This window comes from Poecilia formosa, unplaced genomic scaffold (genome assembly GCF_000485575.1).
Source record: "Poecilia formosa unplaced genomic scaffold, Poecilia_formosa-5.1.2 Scaffold123, whole genome shotgun sequence".
NCBI lineage: Eukaryota > Metazoa > Chordata > Actinopteri > Cyprinodontiformes > Poeciliidae > Poecilia > Poecilia formosa.
Genome location: NW_006800062.1, coordinates 762,811 through 788,888, shown reverse-complemented (window position 1 = coordinate 788,888; position 26,078 = coordinate 762,811). Strand labels below are relative to the sequence as shown.

General features: G+C 39.5%; 1 protein-coding gene and 1 long non-coding RNA gene across 8 annotated transcripts in view; both read left to right on the top strand.

Moving 5' to 3' along the window:
• Positions 1 to 3,225: 3,225 nt before the first annotated feature.
• Positions 3,226 to 15,911, top strand: LOC107837211 (uncharacterized). 2 transcript variants are annotated; one of them, XR_001663217.1, is made up of 3 exons: positions 3,226 to 3,338; positions 15,095 to 15,191; positions 15,830 to 15,911. It is a non-coding gene; the product is annotated as an uncharacterized LOC107837211 (long non-coding RNA). The 2 variants fall into 2 exon arrangements; XR_001663216.1 differs by lacking the exon at positions 3,226 to 3,338 and having other exon boundaries at positions 12,657 to 15,191.
• Positions 15,912 to 23,730: 7,819 nt separating this feature from the next.
• qkia (QKI, KH domain containing, RNA binding a) overlaps positions 23,731 to 26,078 on the top strand; it is an 85,259-nt gene continuing 82,911 nt past the window's right edge. For 2 of the 6 annotated variants that reach the window (XM_007561119.2, XM_016675943.1), the window contains exon 1: positions 23,732 to 24,154. In XM_007561119.2, coding sequence (XP_007561181.1) covers positions 24,010 to 24,154 — 145 coding nt within the window. In that variant the 5' untranslated portion in view covers positions 23,732 to 24,009. Of the gene's footprint in view, positions 24,155 to 26,078 lie in introns of all 6 variants that reach the window. The other 4 variants (XM_007561121.2, XM_007561122.2, XM_007561118.2 and 1 more) reach the window with 3 other exon arrangements.

Sequence of the window (26,078 nt, the reverse complement as noted above, 5' to 3'; positions counted from 1 at the left end):
CATGAAAATTTCCACTGAGGCTTGCACTCAGATGCCTGGATTCAGAGTACAGACCACGACACCACAGAACCCTTGTTGGTCTTTGGTAAACACCTGTGATGAACAGAACATGCAAAATCTGTTTCTGTCTGGTTGCGAACCAGAGACCTTTTGCGTGTAAAGCAAACGTGATAACCACTACACTACAGAAACTCATGCGCTTTCCACTGTTCCTGGTAGATGATCCAAATTTTGTTAGAGACTAATAACGATGGGCATTGAACAATGTCAAATACTTAAACCACAGATCCTCTCAGAGAGCACAGTAACTTGGTGAACAAACTGTCAGACTTATACTTTGCCTAATTTCACATTACAGTCCATAAACTAAGCCTGGGATCAAACAATTGTATAGAAGATGTCATTAGAAGAAACAAATGGTTCTACAGAGACTTGGCTAAATGGCTATAAAATAAAATCAATACTTACAAATAAAAGATGGTTCAAAAATAACATTAACACATTAAAATAAAAAATATCTGTGAAATACAATCAACACTTGAAAATTAAAAATGGTTAAAAAAATAACACTTCAAAATACAAAATCTCTGGAAAATAAAATATTATGTATGTTGTTTTGAAAAACATTAAAATATAAGCACTTTTATCAAATCTTCATTGTGGTAAGATCATGGAAGTTCTTCTTAAATCCATGGAAACCCAACAGTTTGTAAGGTAGGTGAGTTAGCTCAGCAGGTTAGAGCACCGTGCTGGTAATCCCGAGGTCAGCAGTTCAAACCCCGTATGGGGCAATTCATGTGTGAGGTCCTTCAGAGAATCAACACTTCAAAATAAAAAATGGTTCAAAAATAAAATCAACACTTCAAAATAAATAGGGGTTCAAAAATAAAATCAACACTCTACAATAAAAAAGGGTTCAAAAATAATATCAACACTACAATAAATAAGGGTTCAAAAATAATATCAACACTACAATAAATAAGGGTTCAAAAATAAAATCAACACTCTACAATAAATAAGGTTTCAAAAATAAAGTAACACTTTAAAATAAAAAAATGGTTCAAAAATAAAATCAACACTCTACAATAAATAAGGGTTCAAAAATATCAACACTACAATAAATAAGGTTTCAAAAATAAAATCAACACTTTGCAATGTAAAATGTCTTTTTGAACCATTAAGAAAACTTTTCTAGTTTTTGATGGTAGAATAATTTTATAACATGATGTAAAGCTCAAAAAAGTTGATTTTGCATAATTTTCTCTCCTAGTAAGCTCATTTGAAATTTAAGGACTAATGTTTTGCAGCAAGAAAATTCTTGAATTTCTGCCTTGGGAAGTTTGCTTGTACTCCCTGTGCATCTTCTTAACATTATTGGCTTCCTGTAAGAACAGAAATTAGGCAGGATATTCATTTTTATTTTTCAAAATTCAACAGTTTTTGGACACCTTGTAAACACGCTCTTCATCATATTCTGAGAACTTTCACCCTGATGGATCACAGTCAGGTTGTAAGTAGAGCCTGAAAATGCAAACAACCAGACAAATTCATTTAAAGTCAAACCATTCTTCTGCAGCTGATCAAACGCTGAAGACAATAACTCTATAAAACTCTAAAAACCTGGTTTTAATGTTGTTTTCTCTCAGGGATTCATCCTGACACACTGGCCTGATGGCAGCCTGGAGACCCTGCAGCAGGGATCCTGCTCAGCCGAATCCCTTCATCTGTGCAGTGATCCCTGGGTCGTTTTACATTTTGAAGGTCAGCTCATTAACTGTTTAATTTCCAGCAGAGCAAAAGGATTTTAATCACATCCGTATTTTCCAGCAGTAAAAATATTATCTTTTGAACAAATCTCTTTGTTGTTAGGCCTGTGTTTATGTCATTGGGAGCTACAGTCACTGTCTTTAAAGGACTAATTAAAGCATTAAATGTATTCTGTTGTTTTTAAATTAATGCTATTTAGCTACTGTGGCTGATAAATTCACATTCTCCCTGTCTGGCAGTCATGGGCACTTGCCCAGGGTGGCATTGGTAAGAAGGGCGTATGCGGCAGATAAAAAATAAATAAATAAAAAACATAGCACATGACTCAAACTGCACTGCTGGAGACGTTTCTTTCCACTGTGGCCTCATACTTGTTCACTTTCAGATTATTGATAAATGTCCAGTTCAGTCGACTTGTCTGTGTTCATACTGGTTTAATAAACTGAGCTGACTAAACTGTATCATAATGATCAAATACTGTATGTCATTGAATTTCACGATGTTTGAATGATTTGTTGTGAATTGACGCTTTATAAATTAGCAGAAATTCATTTCCTTATGAGATATTGTTTTTTTTTATTTATTTATTTACAAACGTGGACCAGTATTTTTCTTAAACTGAGGTTTTCTGTTGCTTCCCAGTTCCTTCTTTGCATGTCACAGGGAACATCTAAGCACACTTATTCTCTCTCTAGAAGTTTTTCTGCTGATCTCTACATAAACATTGTTGGGCCGGTCTTTTCCTCCTCGTCTTCCTCCCTCACAGACACACTTGTAGTTACGGGCACATCAACACACTCTTTCCTTCCTTCTCCCCCACTTTCTCTCTTCCTTTCCTTTTCACACACACACACCTGGTCTCTCCCACCTTTCTGCCAGAGTGTGAGTCTCTTTATGAGAAGCCTGCCTGTCGCCCAACTGTGAGGCCCTTTTAATTAGAGCCCTGCTGTTAAGCACAGACCAACTCCAGCGGTCCAATCCACTCCTCATCACCTCTTTCCTGCAGCCTACACACTCTGTCTCACACACGCACCAGCACTGAGCCCCTCTATTCTTTGATTGTCCATCAAGCATGGTTTCATTGAACAAAAACGGAATCCAAAAAATCTAATTGAGCAAGAAGAGGCACAAAAACAACCTTCGGCATGCTTTTAAGCCATTATTCCTGGTGCCACATGTTGATTATTTTATTTTTATTCGCTTACATATACATTTTCTTCTGGGAAAGGTGGAAGTATGTGCATGTGAAATATGTGCTAAGATAACAACAAGCTCTGAAAATATGCAGCTGGAGTATTATCAGGGAGGTGATAAGTGAGAATGGCAACAAGCTTACTCCACTGTACCGCCGTGGAGAAAATATTCCTGGAACTCAAGCTGTTTCAGCTTACTCTGCATTCCTTCGTTTCCCTTTTCCAGCAAGGACAAACCTCTTGGATAAAAAAAAAAACCAACAGAATCTCAGACTCAGTGAATCTCCTCTTCACGCATCCTGCTGCCGTGATGAAAGAGCTATTGTGCTGGGTGGCCTCCTCAATAAGCTGCTTTCATGAGGAGCCTCCACAATCAGGGTAAGATGATTAGAAACAATGGCAGGTGGGCTGATGCTATGTTGAATCAACTCTGCTTTCCGGAGTTTTATTTCCCAAAGCTGCTGCTGCTGCTGCTGCTGCGGTCTGTGTGTGTCACTCGCTTCTTTGCAGAAAAATGGGGGATTACGCCCTTAAAACATGGACATAAATCAGTCTTTGGGTGACAGACAGGACAGCTGTGGTGTAGCGAGATGGCCAATAAACCCTCTGAGGTCTGCACATTTGGAGGAACCCTGAGAACTTCTTCCATCTGTGGCGACTTGTCTTCAGCTTGATGTGGAAAGACAGATTGTTTAGGACCATGGGGACTACAGGGTGGAGGAAGAGGATGAAGAAGGAGGAGGAAAAGGGCTGCAGCTGTTGTTTTGTGTAGTTTAGTGGTCTGCTGCGGTTTGCCAGAAATCACAACAGAGCTGGAGTGGTACAGCCACTGTTGCCAGATTGAAGTGATAAATGAATGGACAGATTGCTGCATAGATTGATACAGAGGTTCTTCTGCGGTTTGTTCTGCAAATGTTGCTTCGCTGAGTGTCTTCCGGCCTGTATCGACCCTTCCTCTGCTGCGGGAGAAGCTGACATCCAGCTCCTGCCAAGCGGCCCCCCTTCAGCTCGCAGGGCAAGAGTTTTTATTGTTTTTAAAGATTTTTTTTTCTCAGTTTCTGCCCAACGCAGCACACATTTCAGGAAAGCAGGGAAGGAAAATAAAAGGACGTGGTGGGGAAAGAAAAGGAAAGAGAAGTTGAAATTGAAGATATTTTGCTGAAGGACATTCACAGAGGCAGCTTTTAACACCCTCCTCTCCTTCTCTTCCTTTGCCCTCCATCCCTCCTTAAACACACTTCTCCCTTTTCTGCTCTTTAAATATTGAGAATCTCTGTGAGTTCCCCTGCCCTCCTCCTTTTGAAGCTGCTGCCCCTTCAACAGCTCAGCAGAGAAGTGCACTTGGAGCTGAAAGGCTCAGTATATGGCAACAGCAAAAATTCCCCCCATGCAAGGCCTTCTCGCCCCCTCCAAGCCTTCACCCCCAGGCCTCCATAAACTGGTCTGATCTTTGTTGGGTCCCAGGCTGCACCTTTTTCCCAGATCTCCATGTTCTCCGTCTGCAGGCCAAACTCTCCCTCTGGGCTGGATTTAGCTGCTCATTTCTCCTCTTGCAGGGCGGTGAGCTTCCAGCCAACACACAGCAAAACCCAAATAACTCGAGTCACATATCTTTACCTTCTAGTAATAAAAGCACATTGTTTTCAGTCCCCAGTTTGCATTATTTACTTTAAACATATTTCTGATTTATTTCATCTTTTTATAATGCTTTGGTTTGAACATTGCTGTTGTTAACTCTCCAGGTTTGTTTGTGGTAGCATTATGTCACCATTCATGTTTTTTAAAGCTAACACTTTTAAACCGTTAGATAAATATCAATCTGTTTCTTCTGTTACATGTCTGGTAAATTTGTTCTGCTTGTTTCTTTTATGCTCGCCATTTTTTGTTCCTTTAGCTGCTGCAGCCTGAGCAGGTGTATAGGAGGAGCCGGCACAGCATTTCCTGTTTAAATGGGTGTATGATGTCACTGCCGTCATCACTGGGTACAACCAAATGGAGGGTTTTCTTTTTATATTGCATTTAGTTTTTTTTTTTTAAGTTTTCTTTTTGAGAAGCCCAGTATTAAATGTTTTAGTTTGTAAACCATGAAGTTGTGTAGATGAGTTTGTAAATTAGATTAATAATCTTATTCCTGTTTCTTTTTTTAGATTTTGTTGTTTGTTTGCCCTGTTGGTGCAGTCTAATTCAGTGCAGGTGTGTTTCCAGTTCTGTGTAAAACCAGGAACATTTTGGCTACTGGAATGTAAGATGTCAGAAAACCAACATGGCAGAGAAACTCTCACTACACCACCTCACAGTCCTATCTGTAATTTTTCCACTATCTGTGTGTACATTGCACAAGCGGGAATTACAAAAATGTATTTGTTTAGTGAAAGCACACCAATTTATGAAAATCTTAATTTTTTTTTTTTTTTGCACTATGATGAGTTTTTTTTTTTGGCTCTATCATAATTAGAGTATTTTGCAAAACTGCTATGGAAACATGTTTTTTGCATCACACAAGCCTACTACTGGCAGACAAGGATGATGGCCTGTTTTTAATGACTTCTCATGTGAACAGACTTATTCACATGTAATTTTAATTGTGTTTCTTGTTTAAACACAGCTAGTGCTCTGCAAAGGTTTTCATGTTCCTTGAAGTTTTTCAAAAGCAAATTCCCTCAAACTTGATGGTATTTTGATGTGATTTTATTGTTTTACACTAACAGAATATACAAATCATCCTGAACACCATTTCCACCTTGGCACATGGTGGTGGCAGCATCATGCAGTTGAGATGCTTTTCTTTAGAAAAAACAGAAAAGCCAGTCAGTTGACATCAGGCCAGTCCTGGAAAACCTGTTAGAGATGGGAGAAAGACCCTTAACATACTGCCAGAGCTGCTGTGGAATGATTTAGATCAGAACAATTCATGTCTTAGAACAGCCTAGTCAAAGCCCAGATATAAATCCAACTAAGAAACTGTGACAAAACCTAAAAACCAATGTACACTCTCCATGTTTTCATGTTTAAAGCTGATAGACATACCCCAGTTGACGCTTCAAAGGTGATTCAACAAACTATCAACTCAGGGAGGATAAATACAAATTATAAGCCACACTTTTCAGATTTTATGTGTAAAAATGTTTGAAAACTATCTATAGTTTCTGCACCATTTTCCGTTGCTGTGCCATGTAACCCCCAGCGACATGAGGCCCCTGGTGTGCACTGCGGAGCGCTGTAACTGTTTGCTCACTAGTTGAGTGCAGAAGTCTGTGATGTGGGCAGCTGGTGCCTGATTTCCAAAATGGCTGAAAAGACAGCCACTAAAATCTGCATTCCTTCATGTAAATGGACTCTCTAAAAAGAAAACAGTAAATAGCAGCTAAATAAAGCCGAAGCTGTAAAAGTTTCCAGTTGGACTGAACATGGTTTCCTGCGTTGCTCTCATGTCCAGTGAGCCCCAAACAGAAAGAAAGTGCAATAGACTCAGATCTTAGGAGTGTTTCTGCCCACTTTATGAGACCAGCTTTTTGAGTGTTTTAATGAGGAGGCCATGGATGGGTGGTAAGGCAGGGAAGATGAGAGATTAGAAAAGATTGAGAAGGACTAAAGGACGGGCGGTTGGAGAGGAGTCGTCAGGTTTTAATTCCTGCTTTTCACTTCAGGTCTAATTACTGGTGAAGAGGGGGTGGGGGGCCAAACCACATGTAACTGCTCCCTTTAATTTTTCTCTCCTTCTCTTCTGGATCTATATATGTTTTGCTGCAGCTCCCTTTTTGATCAAAACACTGGTTTGTTTCTCTTTCTTCAGTTTTACAGCATCCAGAAATAAAATCAATCCTTTTGCTTTCCAGGATATTTTTGCAAGCAAATCTTTATTTGTTGAACAAAGTTTTGACGCCGGCGTGCAGGTCCATTCCTGTCTTGTTGTTCAAGAAAAAAAAAAGAATTGTATTTTGAGCCCCGAGTGCCATGGCAAGAGATTGGCAGTTTGCAGTGAGCTGATAAAGTCACCATCTGCGTTGGTGTGTGTGTGTGTGTGTGTGTGTGTGGGGGTGTGTGTGTGTGTGTGTGTGCTGATGGAAAGGAAAGGGGTGGAAGCTGAAAACCTCAGGAATGTGTTTTCGATAACAAGTTCCCCGAGCGCACTAGGCTTCTGATGTTTTACTGTGTTGTCTTTGTGAGTGTGAGTGTGAGCGTGTGTGTGTGAGTATCCGCAGGGAGAGGGAGGGCTTTACAGCTTTCTTGTTACAATTACAATCGGTCATGAGTGTATTGTTGCATTTCAGATGTAAATTGTGATTGAAAACTCCAACTCTCTCTGAAAAATGTGAGCACAGAGCTGATTAGTTAGCGGTTCTTTGTTGTTTTTTGGGCAGCACAAACTGACACTCCTACCTGTGCAGCACCATTCCAGGTCATTGCTCATGCCTCGTGTGCAGCGGTGCAGCATCGTGCAGCAGCAGAGCCGTCGCTAAGTTGTGCGTCCTCCTCTCCACGGGCCGCCTCATTAAACTTCCAGTCAAACAGTTAAAAACTCTTCTGCCGCTCGGTCCCTACAGTCAGCAGCAGAGGACCAAATTAGATTCAGCCTGTCCACTGGGTTTGAAGCCAGACGGAAGGATGGCGTTTGCCAAATCTAAGCTAAGCAGCGCTGCGTGGCTGCAGGTGGCGCTTTCTGAGCCTTAACGCTAACCTCACACACCAGCGTGACCCAGACTGAGCTGAGTTAATTTGTTTTTCTCCATCTTCTTCTGACTCGGAGAGCATTCCTGACCAGATCAAAAAAAAATAAATCATTTGGAGGCTGCTGGTTCTCTTATGTTGTTTTTCTGTTTTTTCTTAAATGTTCTAGATACACCAGTCATACATACCATTATGACTACCTGCCTGATGATTGGTCAGCTCCAATCCAAAGTCCAATGGATTTTGTGGATGGCACAAAACCCATTGGACTCAAAAGTTCTGCTTCGGTGCCAGATAGGGCTGCAACTAACAATTTCTTAAGTAATCAATGATTATTCTGACAATTAATTGGATCAAAACATTGGCACATTCTGCTGATTTTTCATTTAAGCTTATTTTATACACTATTAGAAATACATTACAAGTTGCAAAAACACAAATAAAATAAAGCTTAAATGCAAAATATATTTTTCTACAGTTTTGGCTTAAAAACAGCTCAGAGTGTGTTGATCTTTTAGCAAATGACCTTTTTTAGAATCTCATTTGGTCACAGTTAGTATTTTTTGCAGTGTGGACAAGCTGTAAAAAATATTCTTTGAGTTTTGCTTCAAAGTTTCAGAGTGTTTTATTCATTTCCAAACCAAAGATGCTCTTTGACTGTCAAACACTTACCTCCCATGGTGCTTGACTCCAGAATAAAGTGTTTGTTTTTCCTTCAGTCAGAGGAAAATGAAGCCACTGTGAGCTCAGATTTAAGGCAGCCGGAGTGAAAAAAGGAAAACTTTTATTCATGTAATTTATCTTCTCCTTTTGCCTGTAAGGCCTGCGTGTGGATGTGAGGCATGCATTAATGAAACACCTAAAGATATAATTTGATAATTTCCAAATGCTGTTTCAGAGAGAGATGTGATCAACACTGCGCTGACGCAGATAGTGTGGCATTGTTTTGTGTTGTACTACTGTACCCATTCTGTCACAAACCCAGCTGGAGACAGAGGCTGCCGAAACACGCAGGGGACGACGCTCAGCAATGACGACTGACAGCATTCCTCCAGATTAACATGCACACACACACACACGCACACACACGTGTTTGGTGAACATGCTTTGAACTCGGCGTGTCCCACACTGATCGTTGGTGAGCACATGCGGGCTCATTTGTTAGCGTTTGCGCGTGAAGCCGAGACGCGTTGTTTGTTCACCAAGACCAATCAGTAACTATGCAAGCATCTTCTGCCGTTGGAGCCGGTTTATCACCAAATGCATTAAAGTCAAACTTTTCCGCAGACACAGCGCACGACTCAGCAGCCATATTTCTCCCACTCTGACACATATACATATACGGCCCTGCAGTCCACAGGGGAAACATAGTGTAATTGATTTCTGAAACTCACAAGGACACTTGCACTGTCTCTTAGTATAAGTCATGTCTCCTGCAAAAGCAACTTTACAGGCCTGCGGAGGAATCTATTCTCAACCAGAAGACAGGTTCATAATGCCCATATTTCAACCTCAGCACATCCTGAAAAGAATGTTACTGAATAGGCGTTCCACACAGATGAGCTGCTCTCTGCCTGCTGCTTGATCTTGGCAACAAGGAACGAGTGAAAGGAGGTTCTCTTTTCACCCAAAAAAGAAAAAAAATGCATATTTTACCTCAATAACTGAGCATGAAAAGCAAAGCAAATACAGAGCAAGCACCTTGATGGGGGGAGGGGAGGGGAGGGCGCGTTTTCACCTCTGTTCTCGGTTAATGAGCAGATCGAACCCTGAATAGCCTGCAGTTCTGTCGAACTGTATCAATGACGCCCCGCTGTCCCGCTTCACCTGTCCAATTTTACTGAGCCACAGGCTGGCAGCAGCAGGAGAGCTTGGAAACAGAAAGATGGTGAGAGAGAAAAAATAAAGCGTATTAGATGGTATATTATTGTTTGACTATGAGCTTTCTTTAATTGTTTTGTTTTTTTTTGTTCTCTCTTGGTTTTGCACACAGATGCATCGCAATAAATCAGAGTTTTACCAAAAGTAGATGATTTCAGAGATTTAATGTAAATGTTGGCCTGGGTGGGCATTCATCAAATCGTTTATCATTTATTGTAAAAATTTCATAAGAATTTAGATTTTTCATTGTTAGAAGTTTTAGTTATTGATGGTAAAAAAAAAAAAACCCTGGCATTTTATTTTTGCTATTTTCCCCACTATTACTTTCCTGAGAGCATTAATACATATCAATACATTTGAAAATGCATTTTCTGCCATTTTGATCTGCTATATATCAGTGACAGCAGATAACATGGTTTAAATCTTCATTGATCATGAAAACATCATGATGAATCTCAAGCAGCAGCAATTCTCCAGACGCTGCTCCTTTGGTTTCTAAATGATGAAAAATGTATTTTCTTACTTTGTGGACTGTTGAGCAGCAATTCAGTATTTTTTTTCAGGTTAGGTAAGGCACTTTGAGACATCTCTAGTTTATAAGAAATGTGAGAGCTCTAGCACAAGTCCTGGATCCGTCTGTATGTTTAAACTCTGAGTCCAGCAGCAGTCCTCACCTGGTGACTCTCCCTTATGTTACTGAATGAGTTTTGCTTCAAAATACTTTAAAGGTTGCCGTCACCGCCTGTTACTTGTGCACCTTTTTCTGGCACACATTTTCCTTCCACTTAACTTTCCATTGACATCTGTGAACAGCTAGCTTCTTTAGCAACGGCCTGTTGACTGCCTGCTGGATAACTTCCAAATCGCTTGCATGACATTTCTGAATTAAAAACCCTTTTTATTGTTTTTATGTTATATTCAGATTTTCAGTGAAAGTGAATTTTGGGTTTATATTATCTCTAAAATGAATCATAATAAACAGAAGTGAACATGTGAAATAGGTCACTTTGATATGGCATGTTTCTGAATAGAATTTGCTTGAATAAATAAGATTTTTTGATTCACCCAGTGTTCAAGATTTAATTCTAACATTATAGAGAATTTCTTTCAGCCTCCCTAAGGATGGAGTCACCACAAATTATTGAATTTACGGCCCCAAAACATTACATCACATTTCGACATACACACAGTAATAGCCAACAATGCTAAACAACAGCAGCCAGCTGTAATTGCTCATGCGCCTAACAAAATGAGCTGGGAAATGAACAGAAATGGAGGCAAACATCAAGTTTATTTGGTCTATCAACAGCATGGCCGCATGACTGCCTCAGACCTGCAGGCCAGAAACACACAGCATGGCATTGCTTGAATTTCTTCCTTATCTCGCCATGTTCTCACACAGGAGAAAAAACCACCAACAACACGTTTACAGTAGAGTTAAAATGATTCTAATCATAATATTCTGACCTTTTTCCCCTTCCTCATGATGAGCTATTGATCATTCTGTGACTGCAGGTGCCCCACTATACAGCAGAAAATAAATTGCAGCACATTCAGTGTATTTCCTGCGGTCATAGAGAACAGGCTATAACATCCTGCTCTGCTTCCCAACAGCAGATATTATCTGTCACAGATAAAGGCACATTGTTATTTTCAGCCAAGAGGATTCCCAAAGCCCTTTGTTCCTTTATTTTAAATGTTGTTTGTTCATTCTTATTAAAAGATATTTAAGATAAAATGTCAAGTTGATGGTATTGTAACGACTTGATCTGATCCCTCTATACGTTTAGAGTTAGCCTCATTCAGTTAAACAATTAGGATGCATATAATTATAAATTTAGAGAATTAGTAAACATAGAGGACTGAAACTGTCTGACCCAAAAATTAAAACTTTTTTATTAAATGCTGAAACAAATACTAAAGAGAAAATAGATACATTTGCTTCTTTTTTACTTTTTCTCACATATTTTGCTATTTTTTCATATCTTTTTCTTTTTTAAACATATTTTTACATTAGCTTTTGAGTTTTTCCATTTTCTCCCTGCTTTTTGAATAAAGCACAATACACTTATTTCGACAAGATTTAATTGTTCTGCATGTTACATTTTAGTGTGTTATCAAGCTAAATTAAAAGAGTTGAAAACTAATCAGTTTTATACATCATGTGGCTTAAAATATATTTTTACATCTCCTTTTTTATTGGTCTTCAGGCTTGTAGGGCCTTATACTTTATATACACTTTTATGTCTGAGGATGAGAAAATGTAAATTATCATCAAAGTTCAAAGGTAAGCCTAAGGCAGCCAAGAACACCGCCGAAAATTAACAAGGAGTAAAAATGCTACAAGTGGAACTTTATGTTATACAAAATGATAGAACTGATAGAAAGCTCTCCAGCTCCAGTGTGAGTCCACAATGTAATGATTTACATGGATAGAAAAGGAAAAATGTTGTCTGAGGGCTTGGATACTTAGAAAACCGGCACCCTATTGAAAAATTAAAAGTACTTGTGGTAAAATCAATTTATATCTGTAATTCAGCAGTGTCATAAATGCATGCCTATGATAAAAATTGTAATTTAAAAACCAACGTTTTAGCAGCATTCAGGAAAATATTGTAATATGTACTGAGGAACAAACACATTATTGCTCTGTAAATATGCAATAATTCTGTTGCACATCACTGCAATTAATCTGTGCAATGTGAACTGAGTTTTTGAAATTTTTACTCAAATCAGACACGTTCATGACTAAGTACACGAAGGCATTTTAAATAAAGTTTCTGTTGTTGCTGAGACTAAAACATTTTCTAGACCAACAAAATAAAAATCATTCAACCCAAAGAGTCAAGAAACTGTTCTGCATTTTTTTAGAAGGTAAACATTTGAGACAGTTTTCGGGTCAACAATATATTTTTCTTTTCTACTTTGTTTCCATAAACACTGCATTTTTAATTTGTTCCAATTCAAAATAACATTATTTAGCATTTAGCTAAATAATGTTAGCATTTAGCAGTGCTGCAACAGTCTTATTTGTTGCAGCATTCCATAAAAGTGATCAAAACCTCTTGTATCTCTACAATTAATAGTTTCTTGGCATGACTTTATTCATGTGTCATGCAATAACTTTTTATGTTTTCCACAGACCTCCACTGGCCTTCCTCCCTACAAGCAGGGAAGCTATGATCTGTAATCCAGGACCTGACCTGATTGCTGCTCTTCGTTGCAACTGGACCCCGATGGTCAACTCTACATGATGTGGGGCCCATTGGCACTCACTCAGCTCTACGACTATTATTAGCTAAGTTAGCGCCGCCTCTCACAACAGCTGCTGCTGCCCTACAGCCGGCCATAGCTCCCACTGAGGCACAAATTCAAGTCATCTCGCCGTGGAAAGCACCACAAGCATTGCCACGATGTGCAGAATTCACAAGGCCACACAGATCAGCATGGCTCAGATAAGCACAGGACGTCTGGCTCCTCTCTGCTGCCTTCAGGTTGAGGCGCTGCGTCACAATCAGACGCAATTTTCTTAAAGTGGGCTTCATGGAGTTCAAGTTTGTCCTTGTGCATCTTCGTCTCGCCGCATCACTGTTATGGCAGGCCAACAAAGGCTTTTATGCTGCACTGAGCTGCACAACAAAAGCTACACAAACATGGCGATAGCTTTCTGTTGACGAGGGGGGAAAAAAGACCGTGGAAGGCAGAGAAAAGGCCAAGTCTGAGGATGGAAGGGAAAGACAATTATAGCAGCATGATGCTGTTTTTGGATTGTGTTTGAGGAGAACATGTTGAATAAAGGGAAAGACACAGTGATTAGCTACACCTAAGAGAAACGAGAAGACCGACAGTCTAAAAGGAATCCAACATGGAGAGAAAGGAAGAGAAGGAGAGGCTGTGGGACCTGCATCGAGACGGCGGACGGAGGGAAATGAGATGTTGTGTCACTTTGCGAATAAGATTGCATCAACCAAGAGCTGAGATTTAGGATCTGTTATCTACAGAGGGAGGAGAAAACTGAAGATGAAACCACATTCTTAGCTTTTTTTCTTCCTCCAGAGTGAAAAACAAGAGAATGGAGCCGACAGCTGTCACCTAACAACATCACCACACTCCCTTATCTGAACAAACAAGCTGAATGGGAATGCCCCAGTTTACTTGTAATTTCTACCCATGTTGAAAATCCCATAATTTATCCACGAGGGTCACACTTGATCAAAGCTGGATTGTGCGTTGCACGTTTCGGCTCCAACCAGTGACAGATTTATTAAGCATTCAGGAAGTCTTCATCCATCTTCCTCTTTATTGCTCACTTCTTCTTTTTATTTTGTCTCCTGCTTCTTCTTCTCCTGTCGCTCTTATTTTGGTGGTTGTGGTTTCCTCTCAAAAGGCAGGTTGTTAGGATCTGCAGCGAGGGGATTGTGATGTGCAACAGAAATAAATGCTCCCCTGGGAACGATTGCTCTTTTTCACATATGCTTATAGACTTCTTCCTCATCTGGGGAGAAACTCAGATGTGTCCAACAGAATGGCGCAGTAGAGATTTACCTACTTAGCAGTAATAATTCAAAATCCTCAGAAATCACTTTGTAACCTATTCCAGACTGATATAGTTCACTTTGTTTCCTGTCTGTTCTTTACGGAGTCCCCTAGGGGACATGGAGGATTTCTTTTTCTTTTTCTTTTGCATTACCTGACAAAAGTATTGTATTCCTTTTTGCACCAAAGTATTAAGAATACATAAACACGCTTTCACTGAGGCTCTTTAAATGTGTATATATTTGCAATTTTAAACTGACATTTGTGTCTGTATACAAAACAGACCTGGGTGTATTTGCTCATTTTTTGCAAAACTTATTATGATGGAACGCAACACTTTTGCGAGGTAGCGCAAAAGAACATTTTTCCCCCATGTGTCCTAAGGGGCTCCGTAGTTCTTGAATTTCCATGTATCTGTGTTTTATTTACATCATTTGGTCTACTTCATGCTGTCTCACAGGTTCTATAAGTCATTTTAGATTAAGGTCTGGCAATAATCTTAACTGGGTGTGACTAGATTAACTGAGGTCAATCACAGTTAATTCATTATGTCTGTTATGTTTGATCATCTGAAACATTTATGGCAGAAAAGCTAAAAGCAGAACGTATGTGTAACGGTGGGTTCATCCTTCAGTGTTTTTGATTCTTTCTGTGAAACTTCAGACCCCGCCACAGTATCAATGCCTCTCTGGGCAGATTCAATCAATGAGAATCCTCTGCCTCTTTCCTTTTGTCACTCTTCCTTCGCAGCGCTTTCTTTTTTCTGTGATCTGTTTTTATCCTCCTCCTCTCAGGTTTTATCTCTCACAAACACTCATTTCTTTCCCCGCCATGGGTTAGCGGGCACGCTCACACAGGCAGGTAAACAAATGCGGAGCGGATCCTCGCTGTTAACAATTCGAGACAGACGCGGCGTCAGCTGGACTTCTCTGAGCTGTAATGACACCAGCGAGCGCTCCACAAGGAGGAGGATGAGGAGGGTGTGGAACTTGTTTATCTCCGGCCACTTTTAAGTTTCCCTTCCTGTGATTTTTACGTGTGTTGTGCAGGTTAAAGGTAGGAGTCCAGACGGGAGGTTTTCCCATCTCAGCCGTCTGTCATAAGTAGCTCCAGCTGTCCTCCTCGCCATGTCTCAGGCGCCAACAGGTATTTTCGTCACCAGATTGCCAAACCATTGGACCATCTACTCTACAACACCCAAGGTGACCTTTAACAAAATACAGAACGGTGTACGGCGGAGAGGAAAGGGTTATTGGAAACACTGCAGAGCTGGAATGTAGCACCAGCTGAATGAATTGTGATAGATATTTTTTTCCTCATGCCACCTTTTATTGTTCAGAAATAATCCAACAGAAACTATAACCTTTTTTCTGCAGCATAGTCTCATTTGTGAAGAACTGAAACAACAACAAAATCCATACTATTCTCTCTCTTTCTTTTTTTTTTTTTAAGAGTCTAGGATTCACTTCAATTTTTGGAAACTGAATAAATTAATTTATGTTCCCAGATGCAACATTTCTACCTTTTTCAGGTATAGATCTGCAAAACAATTCTCTCACCTCATAAAATTGTTAAAAATAAGTGCTTACCAGTGTAAAAATATAAGAAAATAATGACAAGATTCTAGGAACAGCAAAAAGTATTCACACCCCTTGAACATTTTTACATTTTAGTTTATTCTATTGTGATTTCACGATAGACCCAAACAAAGAAAATGCACAACTGTAAAGGAAAATAAATGTTCTATGATCTTCAAAGTCTGACATATATTTGTGTTCAGCCAGGTTACCCTGGGACATGGTGGTAGCAGCATCATACTGTGGGGTCAAAGTTGATGTGAAGATGGATAGAGCTAAACAGAGACTGTAAAAACAATTGAGATTGGAAAGGAGGTGCAGCTTCCATCTGGAAAATGATTCTAAAAATGCATTGATCAAAGCATATGCATGCATTGGAATGGCCTAGTCAAAGTCAAGATGTATATCCAATAGAATCTATGATAAGACTGGAGTTTCATCGATGTTTTTTCATGTAATCTGACAGTTCATGTTCCTTAAACTTAATGTTTATGAGTGACATACTTTAATTTGACCTACAATATAAAATAAAAAATACCAATAAAATAAATAAATTGAAATTTGTGTTTGTATTCCAACACCAGTGCTCACCGTGTGCAGGGAAGTCGTTTGGTTTTCCTGCGAGCCTGCATCTGTTTAATTGCTCCAAGCCCTGCAGCTAAAAGCATTAGTTATTACTGCAGTTTGTGTTTCTGTAAGCTTAATAAAACGAGAGGTAAAATGAAGTCGGAACAGAGCGATTTGGGTTGATTAAAATCTCTGACAGATGGCTGAGATGTTCATCAGTGCTGCCAACAGATTTCTGCCGCCCAGAGTTGTGTGAAACACCAAATCTGCTGCTTGCTGATTGAATCTTTACGAACGCAGCATAACGATTTGTTTCTTAAAGGTTATTATCACTGTTTTTATATAAACAAATAGAATATGTATGAGTGTGCTATTTAACTGTCAACCCAGTCTTGCATTGAATGTGTAGTAAAATCGTCCCAGACTAAGAATAGTCCTTCTACATCTCTTCCGTGTGGTTAATTTCTCTCAGTGAGAGGCCTGAGGCTGCGTCTCGACACAGTCAGGCACATATGTTGCATCCTGTCTTAATGACTGAAGCATTTGTATTGTTTCTTCAATAATGGCATCAAAAACAAGGCGTGCACAGAGCAAGTTAAAGCTTCTTATTGAATTTTGCTTTACAGACTACAAAGTAAACCCTGTGGGGTTAGCGAACTTTGCCCAGCATGAGCTACCTTTGCTTTTATTTCTTTCCCATTAGTTTTGCTCTCACCCTCCATATCTTCGTGTTGCTTTCAGTGATCTGTAGATAAACAATCTCCAGTCACTAACAAATGCAACAGAAGGTTGTTCTGAGCGATTTGGGCCTCTGTCATGCTGGTGAAACAAGCGACATGCTCACTGGCCACTTTATTAGGTACACAAGTTCACAAATACTGAATCAGTCAATCACATGATGTGATGATGTTGGCTTCAAAGTGAGCATCGGACTGAACAGGAAAGGTGATTAAATTGACTTTAAAGTTGGTAGATCACCAAAATGTATATTTAAACAGATATAATAATATATTGAAATGTTTCACCTAATACAATGTAAAAACTCAAAATAAAATTTATGTTTATGAAAAATTGCATAATTTCTTCAATTGATATGAAGGGAATAAAAATGTACGTATCTCATGCAAGTGTTTACATCCGTCGCTGCCATGACATTGCGTTACAAGCTTATTCACAAATTTTAATTTAATTTCTTATTTAATGGAAGCACCACAAATGCAAAATTGTGCTTTTTCTACGAGGACTTGCACTCATTTGTAATGGAAACGCAGCTGCAGATGAAACAAATCTGCAGCAGCTGCATGAAACTTTTAATTTGGACAAAGAACTATTGAATCTGTGCCACCAAGAATTAAAACAGTTCTGGAGGTAAAACGGGCTCCAACCTGTTTCTAGTAAGGTGTATCTAATAAAGTGGCTGTTGATGTTGCAATGAATGATAGGTGTGTACTTTCTCTTTATTGTCTGTGTATGTTTTAGTTTCTAGAGAGGCATTTATTTAATTTCTGCTCCACTCCCACCTTCCTCAAGATGTAAATGACCTAGATTCTGCCAGCACGTTTTCCCCACAGTCCCCAAACTCACAAGTCAGAAGAAAGAATGAGCGATGTTGTTCTTGTTTGTATATCAGAGGCTGTTCGCCTCCTTCACAGCCACAGGCATTATCAGAACTGAACCATACCTCATCATCACCAGCTCCCGCTCACTTCCTCTGCCTGCAGCCCCCGAGGCGAGCCGCAACAAGCTTCGGGGCCCCTGCCGAGGAGCCCGATTGTCTCCATCAGCATACTTTGAGTCGAAAACCCAGGGCGCTCTCTCCGAGCTCATTGTGACTGTGCTAACAGCCTCTCCTCAAAAGAGGTTGAACGCATGTTCATTAATTATCTGAATCCTTGTTAATTGGATTAATTGTTGAATAGAAACCGTGTTATTAAAAATGACGAAAACACAAGGGCAGGGGGAGCAAAAGGGGGGATTAATATTGTTTCTGTTTACTCTCAGGCTGTCAGAACAGAAGGAGACGGCACACACACACACACACACACACACACACACACACGTTTAGGAGTGCACTGCCACATCACTCCAACTCTCTATCATTATTTCACACAAATCTTAACGTTTACACACAAACTGCACGCGACCCACCTCAGAAGAATGAGCGAAAGGCAAGGTGCAAATTACCATGCACACCATCAGCGATAAGAACTAAACCCATTTTCAAAGTTTCAAAGCTCAAAATAAATGCCAGATTCTTTTTGATGCTGGAGGACTGTGACTTTTCCAACACTTACAGTCAAACAGGAAGGATGGAAGAAAGGGAAACGTGAAGTCAAAACCGTGAACAATTTAGCTATCTCCAAGCCACATGTTAAACTTGGTTTCTTATTGCTGTGGTCTATCTGCAAAGTCTTATCCGCTAAAATCACTTATCAGTGTTTGACTTCAAGGGATGCTTCATCATCCCTGCTTTAAGATGGCGCGCTGATACCGCAGACCGTCTGGATGATGGGGCCCATTTCATGTGGCCTGAGTAATTGGTGGTGGTGGAAATAAATTCAGCTGTCTGTCATTTCCTGGCATTGTTGATTTTGAGCCAGATAGTAAATTCTTGACACTTTGACTACTTGCTTTTTAATTATAACTAATAAAATGTAGAACAAATATATTTGGGCTGAAAAGGACTGACACCCAGCAGCCAGTTTCACTGAATTCACTCAGTGATGCTTAATTTTAATTGCGTTCAATAGCAGTTTTGATTCAAAATGTTTTGCCTTCTTTTAGTATGTGTCAGAACAGTCAGCATCCAAAAGCAGTGCAGGAGCCACGAAGGTGACTGGATGTTGTCCTTCAGCGACTTTTTATTCTGTTTCATACAAAAGTATTAACATCCATTGAACTGCTCCACAATTTGTCACATTTTTTTCAAATTTGATTGTGTTGAATTGGAATTTTATATGATTGATTTACAAAAACAAAGCATAATAGTGAAGTAGAAGGAAAATCTTCTGGCTTTTGAATTTGAAATCTTTTTTTTTTGTTTTTGTTTTTAGAAAGAAAGCTCAAAAGTTTGTTTGTTTCCAGAAGAGCCGATCACTTTCAAAAGTCATCTATCTAGAAAAGTAGTCATAACGTCTGCTTTTCTTTAGATGAAGCTTTTTAGTTTAAAGGGAGATGGATGAAAACTGGAAAAGACTAAAGACTGAGATGGATGTTCGCCCTCTGGAAAACAACGCTAAACATTCAGTGTTACAAAAGAATGGGTTAGATAAGAGCATATCTATGAGTTAGAATAACCTAGTCAAAGTCCAGAATCAAAACTAAACGTCAGAATTTGCAGCAAAGTATGAAAAGATAATGTCTCTCTAAACTGAAAAAGAATGAGTCGAAATTTCAATGTGCAAAACTAGTTGCGAAATACTTCAAAAGACTTGCAGTAAAATGTGATTCCACAAATTGTTGACTCAGGGAGCCTGAATACAAATGCATGTGTTGATCTATTATATAAAACCCGAATAAAATACTTTGAAGTTTAAAGTGTCAAAATGTAGGAATGTTCAAAAGGTATTAATATTTTATTATAAGGTGTTGACGGTAAAAAAAAAAAGGAAAAAAAAAGGATCAAATGTCACGTAAGCCTGGCTCACTGTGTTTCTGTTACAATTAGGAAGACATGCCCCCATTACAAGGGTGGCAACACATTTATTCTGCAGACAAAAACTGCTGCCACTTGATCAAAACTGTACTTGTGACCAGTGTTAGAGGTCATCACTGTGTAACTGATGAAAACACACACACGCACGCACGCACACGCACGCACACACACACACACACACTGCCACTGAGACTCCTTTGATGCTCTGCCAGAGACTGAGAGGATGCCACATTTCTGTGAAGATAAAAAGCGCACAATTCCCTTTTATTAAACTGTTTAAGCATAGTTTGGATAAATTCAGCTTCTACCTTCACTGCAGCATTTAAAGCTGATGATGTGATGATATTATGACTATGTCCTTCCTCAGGTGACAAATTACATCTAAAACGACTTTTTAGTCATGGGATTTTACCATGAAGGATGACTTGAAGCTTTAATGATTGGGAATGAAAATAATTTGTGGCCATAAAAATGATCAAAGGCGCCTTGGATAGGAATGTTTTAATTTCCATGATAACTCAAATAAAATCATTGTTATTCATCAGGGTCACTGACTGCTGGTTAAAAAACAAAACAAAACAAAAAAACCTCCACCAACCAGCAAACTCAATGATGACTAAGGAGGAAAAAATAAAAATAAAAAGTTATTTTGAAAAAATAAATCAACAAATGGGACAGATACATTAAAAAAATCACTGATTATCATATGCAGTGATGCATATCATGTTTCCTATAGACTATATTGTTATTTTTTATGAAAATAATAAAAGATTATTTCATTAAGTTGAGGGTATGTTGTTGCTCTCTGCTAAACCACAAGATAGTTCTTTACTTGTTGAAATGCAACAAGTTGTTGGGTTTAAATCCCAGCTGGGGTTCTCAGAGTGGGCTCTCTCTGGGTACTCCAGCTCCCTCTTTTTTCCACAAATATGCACATTAGGTAATTAGTCTCTCCAGGTTGCCATTGTAAATAAGTATTTATGTGCACAGTGTGCCCCCCCCATCCCCAAGCTAATCTGCAATCCGGAAAGGATAAGCAGTTACAACTGAGAGCAACTGATTAGCATCTCAAAAGCTCAAATAATACCTGACCCAAATCCCAGAATAGTTGAAAATGAGGCTTCGGGGGTGCAGAGCAGGACCAAAGAGCAGAGAGAGATGGCGGGAGTTCACACCATCACTTCTATCAATCACAGTGGGCAAAGATCATATCCCCTACTCCAACATCTTTCAAACCATTCAGCCAGATAGAAATTTAAAGAGGAGTAGCAAAAGCAAATGATTTGGATTAGTGGTGCTTGCCAACAACTGATAGTGTCACCCAGGAAACATTACTGCCCAGATATTGAGCTGTTAGCATGCAATGATAGTCAGGAGACTAGTGAGAGGCCTCTTCAGATTCTTTGCAAGACATATGCTTGAATAATATGCTTTCCCTTTGGGATAGGTGACATATTCTTTAATTGAATTGAATTAAAAGTTAGATGTCTGTGATAACTTCCTGAAAGCAGAGTTTCAGGAAAAGCAAGGTTTTTTTTAAAAAGAAAGAGGCCCAATTTCAAAGTTAAACTTATTTTAAATCATGTTTTACATATGTATAGTGTTTCTATTACAACTGAAGGTAACATTATTATTTGATTGTGCTATAAAATGGCACTCTGTGCCTGGAAAATACACAATACTGCCTTTTAAATCTTTCGTTTGTCCATCTTGCACAAGCACAAAACAATATACGGTATTTGTTGGGGTAGTAAAGCAGGTCCTGCTTACAAACACTAGACCTTTATCCAGTCGACCATGAGAATAGACAGCTAGCAGAAGGAGAGATTATAGTCAATACCAGAAATGGTATTTGACTATAAGAACTTTAAGAGTTTTCACAAACACATGGAGACAGACTGCAGCTACGGGATTCTGGTGCAGCTGTTTCAGCACTCATGCACTTCCAAGCACTTCACTGGGTCAGCGGACAAATTGAATGGCAGCCAAGGTCAGGGCTCAGATTTAGCCGGGTGCCTCTCAACCAACAGGTGTTACAATCAGAATGTACCACTTGTGGTTCATCATAGCAGGACGTGAATACCTGTCATTGTGTGTTGCATTGATCAAGTATGCTAATCTCTGGAGCATTTGTGGAAAGGTGCTTCCAAGGACAGGACAATGAAAGGCAACATTGATCAGTGGAGGACTGATCAATCAATCAGTGGGTAACAAGATATCTGGAAATGTAGGCTTTTGTCAAGAAATAGACTTAATGTTTTTTGTTTTATTTGCATTTCAACAACCTAACTGAAACTCACACATAAATGATTTGATGTTCCTATTCGTGGGCTGGTCTTGGCAAGTGAGGAGCTACAGTATGTCTATCACACACAAATCCTGTGTATGAAGCAAAAGACTGAACACACACTCAACCCACGTATGAGTATTCATACCAGCTCACTACACCAGATTAGGAGACCTGTACGAGTCATTTCAACAACCTTACATCTTCACCAAACCTACGGATTATGGGAAAGGAATCCTCTGGATCGCTGTATCACTACTTGCGTATGGATGTGAGTCATTTGTGCAACATATAATGAAATAAAAACTAATCTATTTTTCTATTATTTGAAACAAAAAAAGAATTATGTCAATAACTTTATGAATTAAAATCTTCAACACTAAAGTTGCTATATGAGCTCTTATGATGTATGGAGTCATAGAACTTTTGATCAGGAGCCAAATAATTAGTAGAAATTGTGTAATTTAATCACATTTTGCTTGCTTTGCAAATCATTACTGCTTTTTATCCCTTTCTTGGAATATCTTGTAGAAGCAATAACACATCTTGAACTGTTGCGGGTTTTATTTTACATCCACAAACTATTTAAGTTTGTGGTGGTTTTATGTGCTAGACCAACACAAATAGTGTTGTAGGACAATGAAACATGGTTCTCAATTCCTCTTTTTTTTTTCTTTTTTTTTTTTTTTACAAATACACAACCTGAGGCTCAAGAGGAAAACTCTTCCAGTTCAATGTTTAGTTGTATGTTTCCCCACCTTTCCACATCTGGAGATGAAACATCAGTTTGCAAGTCTTTCTTCACATTTTCCATTTTCTGGAGCATGAATGTGCTTTGATCTAAATCATTCCATTTCTACTCCAGCTGAATGTTTAACTCAGTTCAGTTCAATTCATTTCAAAAATACTTCGTTTATCCCAGACTGAAATGATATGTTAACATACCACATGTTACTCTAAGATCTTAAAAGAGTCGATGAGGAGGTTGATGCTGTGGGCAGGAGCCACGTGTTGTCCTGCTGGAAGATGAACCTTTGCCCCATTTTCAAATCTTCTAAGCAACTTTAGGTTCTCTTCCCGTCCCTGCTGAAAGAAAGCAGATCTTCAGCAAAATGCTGCCATCACCTTGTTTGGGTGAAGTGTTCATTTTGTGTTAGATGTTCAACTTGCCTTTCATGATTATCCAGCCATTTCGCCCCTTTTTGGGAGAACGTTCCTTCACATATCCTCCTTGTCTTTACTCCCTATGGAGTCTTTGTGTCTTTATATTTGACTTATGCTTACAGTTCAAGGTAAGCGGTCTTCTGACTCTTTGTTGTTCAACTTCGACAGAATGAGCACGTTCAGAAATATGCCAATGGCCGTAAACAACGTAAAGATGAAATAAATAATTTTCTTCATTCTGTGTTGACAACACTTCGGTGGCATTATGTGCATTCCTGCATGCAGCCCGCTATTGGTTGCAAACCCTGTCCATCATTCGATGTAACAATGTCGCTCCGCCCTCTTGGCATCAACGCTCAATTTGATTGGTTTTAAAATTAGTCCCCGAAACACGAGCTGACCAATAAGCGTTGAGGGGGCGGGTTCCTTTCCACAGTGGTGGAATCGAACGTCCCCGAGCGCACACGGCGTAAAGGAGAGTCTGTGGAAGGGACATAACGGTTTTCTTTTCGGCCCCCCTCTCCACTCAGACAACAAGAACCAACAAAAACCTGAATTTTAGAGGGGCTTACACAATCTTCTTCTGCTCTAAAGGAGGAGGGAAGCGAGGGATTGAAGCAGCAAGTTCTTTTTTTCTTTTTCATTTTTTTCTCTTTTTCTTAAAAGAGGATTTTGTGTTTTCACGGTGGTTCGCTCTTCGCTCTCGCCGCAAAGATGATGGTCGGAGAGGTCGAAGTGAAGGAACGACCGAGGCCGAGTCCGGACTATTTGATGCAATTATTAAACGAAAAGAAGCTTATGACCAGTTTGCCAAATCTCTGCGGGATCTTCACGCACCTGGAGCGGCTTCTGGATGAAGGTAAGCTGCGTTTGGATCATGCGGGTGGCGGGGGGTGGCGCCGTGGAAAGGGGAGCGTGACCACGGCGCAGTCCGATGTCGGTACCACTTCTCCGGGTGTCCCCGCTGCGGAACGGGCGCTCCCATACTGTCTGGAGAAGCAGGGAAACTAAACTTAAAAAAATAACCCCACCCGAATAAAAAAAATCCAGTTCTGCCCTGTTTGAGATTACAGCGAGGGAGTTTGTTTTGGAGCAAACGGAGTTTGACGAGCGGAAAACTTTGCTAGACTCACTTAGAGAAAGCAAAACCACATAATACCCTTCAAAAGTATTTTGAGGCGAGTGGGTAAAGGGTTAGTTGGGGTTAGGAAGTCGTGTTTTTTTTATCGATAGAGCTTCTTCTCACATGTTTCATAGCAGTTTAGCTTGAGTTAGCTACATTTGAAGCTAGCTGAAGACTCCTGCGTTCCGCTGAACTCTCGGCACGCCGCTGAAGTTGGTATCCGATTTGATACTTCTCCTTAGGCTCCAGACTAAAGAGCTGTTTGATTTTACTTAACCAAGATTACCTTTGATCTGCACTTGTTTGATACATAAATCACTTCGAGTGGTCAAATTGTATTGGAATATTGCTTAAAATTATATAAATTCTTGCCATTGCAACTTGTGAACTGTTTGAACTTATAACATGGAAATTCTAAGCTTATAATGCCTTTATGTCCTTAGATGAGATTCAGATTGAAAACTAAAATGCATAAAAAAGTCACACCGGAACAGAATATTTTTATTCAAATAAAAATACAAGTTCTATAAAATACACTTTGTGGTTTGTAAAAGCAGTTCTTTTAAGGATTTCATATTCGGTTTATCTTCTTAGATATAAAACAGCATCCTTAAAAAGGTCAAACCCAGACAAAATATATCTGCAACATCACATCTTATATAAAATGTAATTTATTTTTTGTATAACTTCTATTCTGATTGTAAAAACTCACTAATGACTATTTGGATTTAATTTTTAATGTTTCTCTACCGTTTTTAGATGGGTCCAGAACTACGGTAACTAGACAGATTGAACCTGGACAGAATTATTCAACACTGATCACAACTATGAAATACAATTTGTGAAACATAAAATAAAAAAAAAAATAAATAAAAATAAAGTTGATTTTTGTAAGGTATTTTACTTCTTCACCAACTTGGATGAGGTTTAACTTGAAAACTAGAAATACAATGGCTGGTAAAGCCTGGAAATTAACAGAAGAACACAATTTAGTTTTATTTTTTGTTTCTTTGTTTGTGTAAATGGAGGTTCATCTTGAAACCAAGGCCAACAAACTTTAAAATGGCTCCATTTCCAGTTCAAGTTTGACCAGATTCTCATGCAGTTTGGTCACGCTTCGAATCGGACACCAACTTCAGCGTCATCAATTCTGCTAAGTACGTCTTGAAAACTCGACCAGGGCTTTAGCTTTATTCCTGTCACTGGATGGTGTATTTTTGCTGAATTCCGCCTCCAGTTGTGCCCTTTCTTTAGCCCGGGCTTGGTTTAGCTGTCCCCCAGCTGCGGAGGCTACCAGCGCGGTGGAATGTGCAGCTTGTTGCCCGAACAATGGGCAGCGAGGTGCCGCCGCTGGGAGGGAGGAGGGGGGCTTCACCGGGATTACTCAGCCTCCAACTTTTTCTCCAAACGTGGCGCCGCGTAGTTTCTCCACTGCTTTCTCAGCTGCTTGAACGTTTGTCCCACCAGCCACGATGTGCTTTAAATACACCCCTTTTTCTTTTTCGTGTACTACTCGTATTTATTCATTTTTAATAAACATTTTCTTATTGGCAGTCAAGATTATCCTTTGCCCGGTGGATTTCCCTTTCCTCTGGTGGGCTACATCTGGTTTCATGCTTTTCTGTTGATTGTATCAAAAACATAAGCTGGTCGGAGCGGT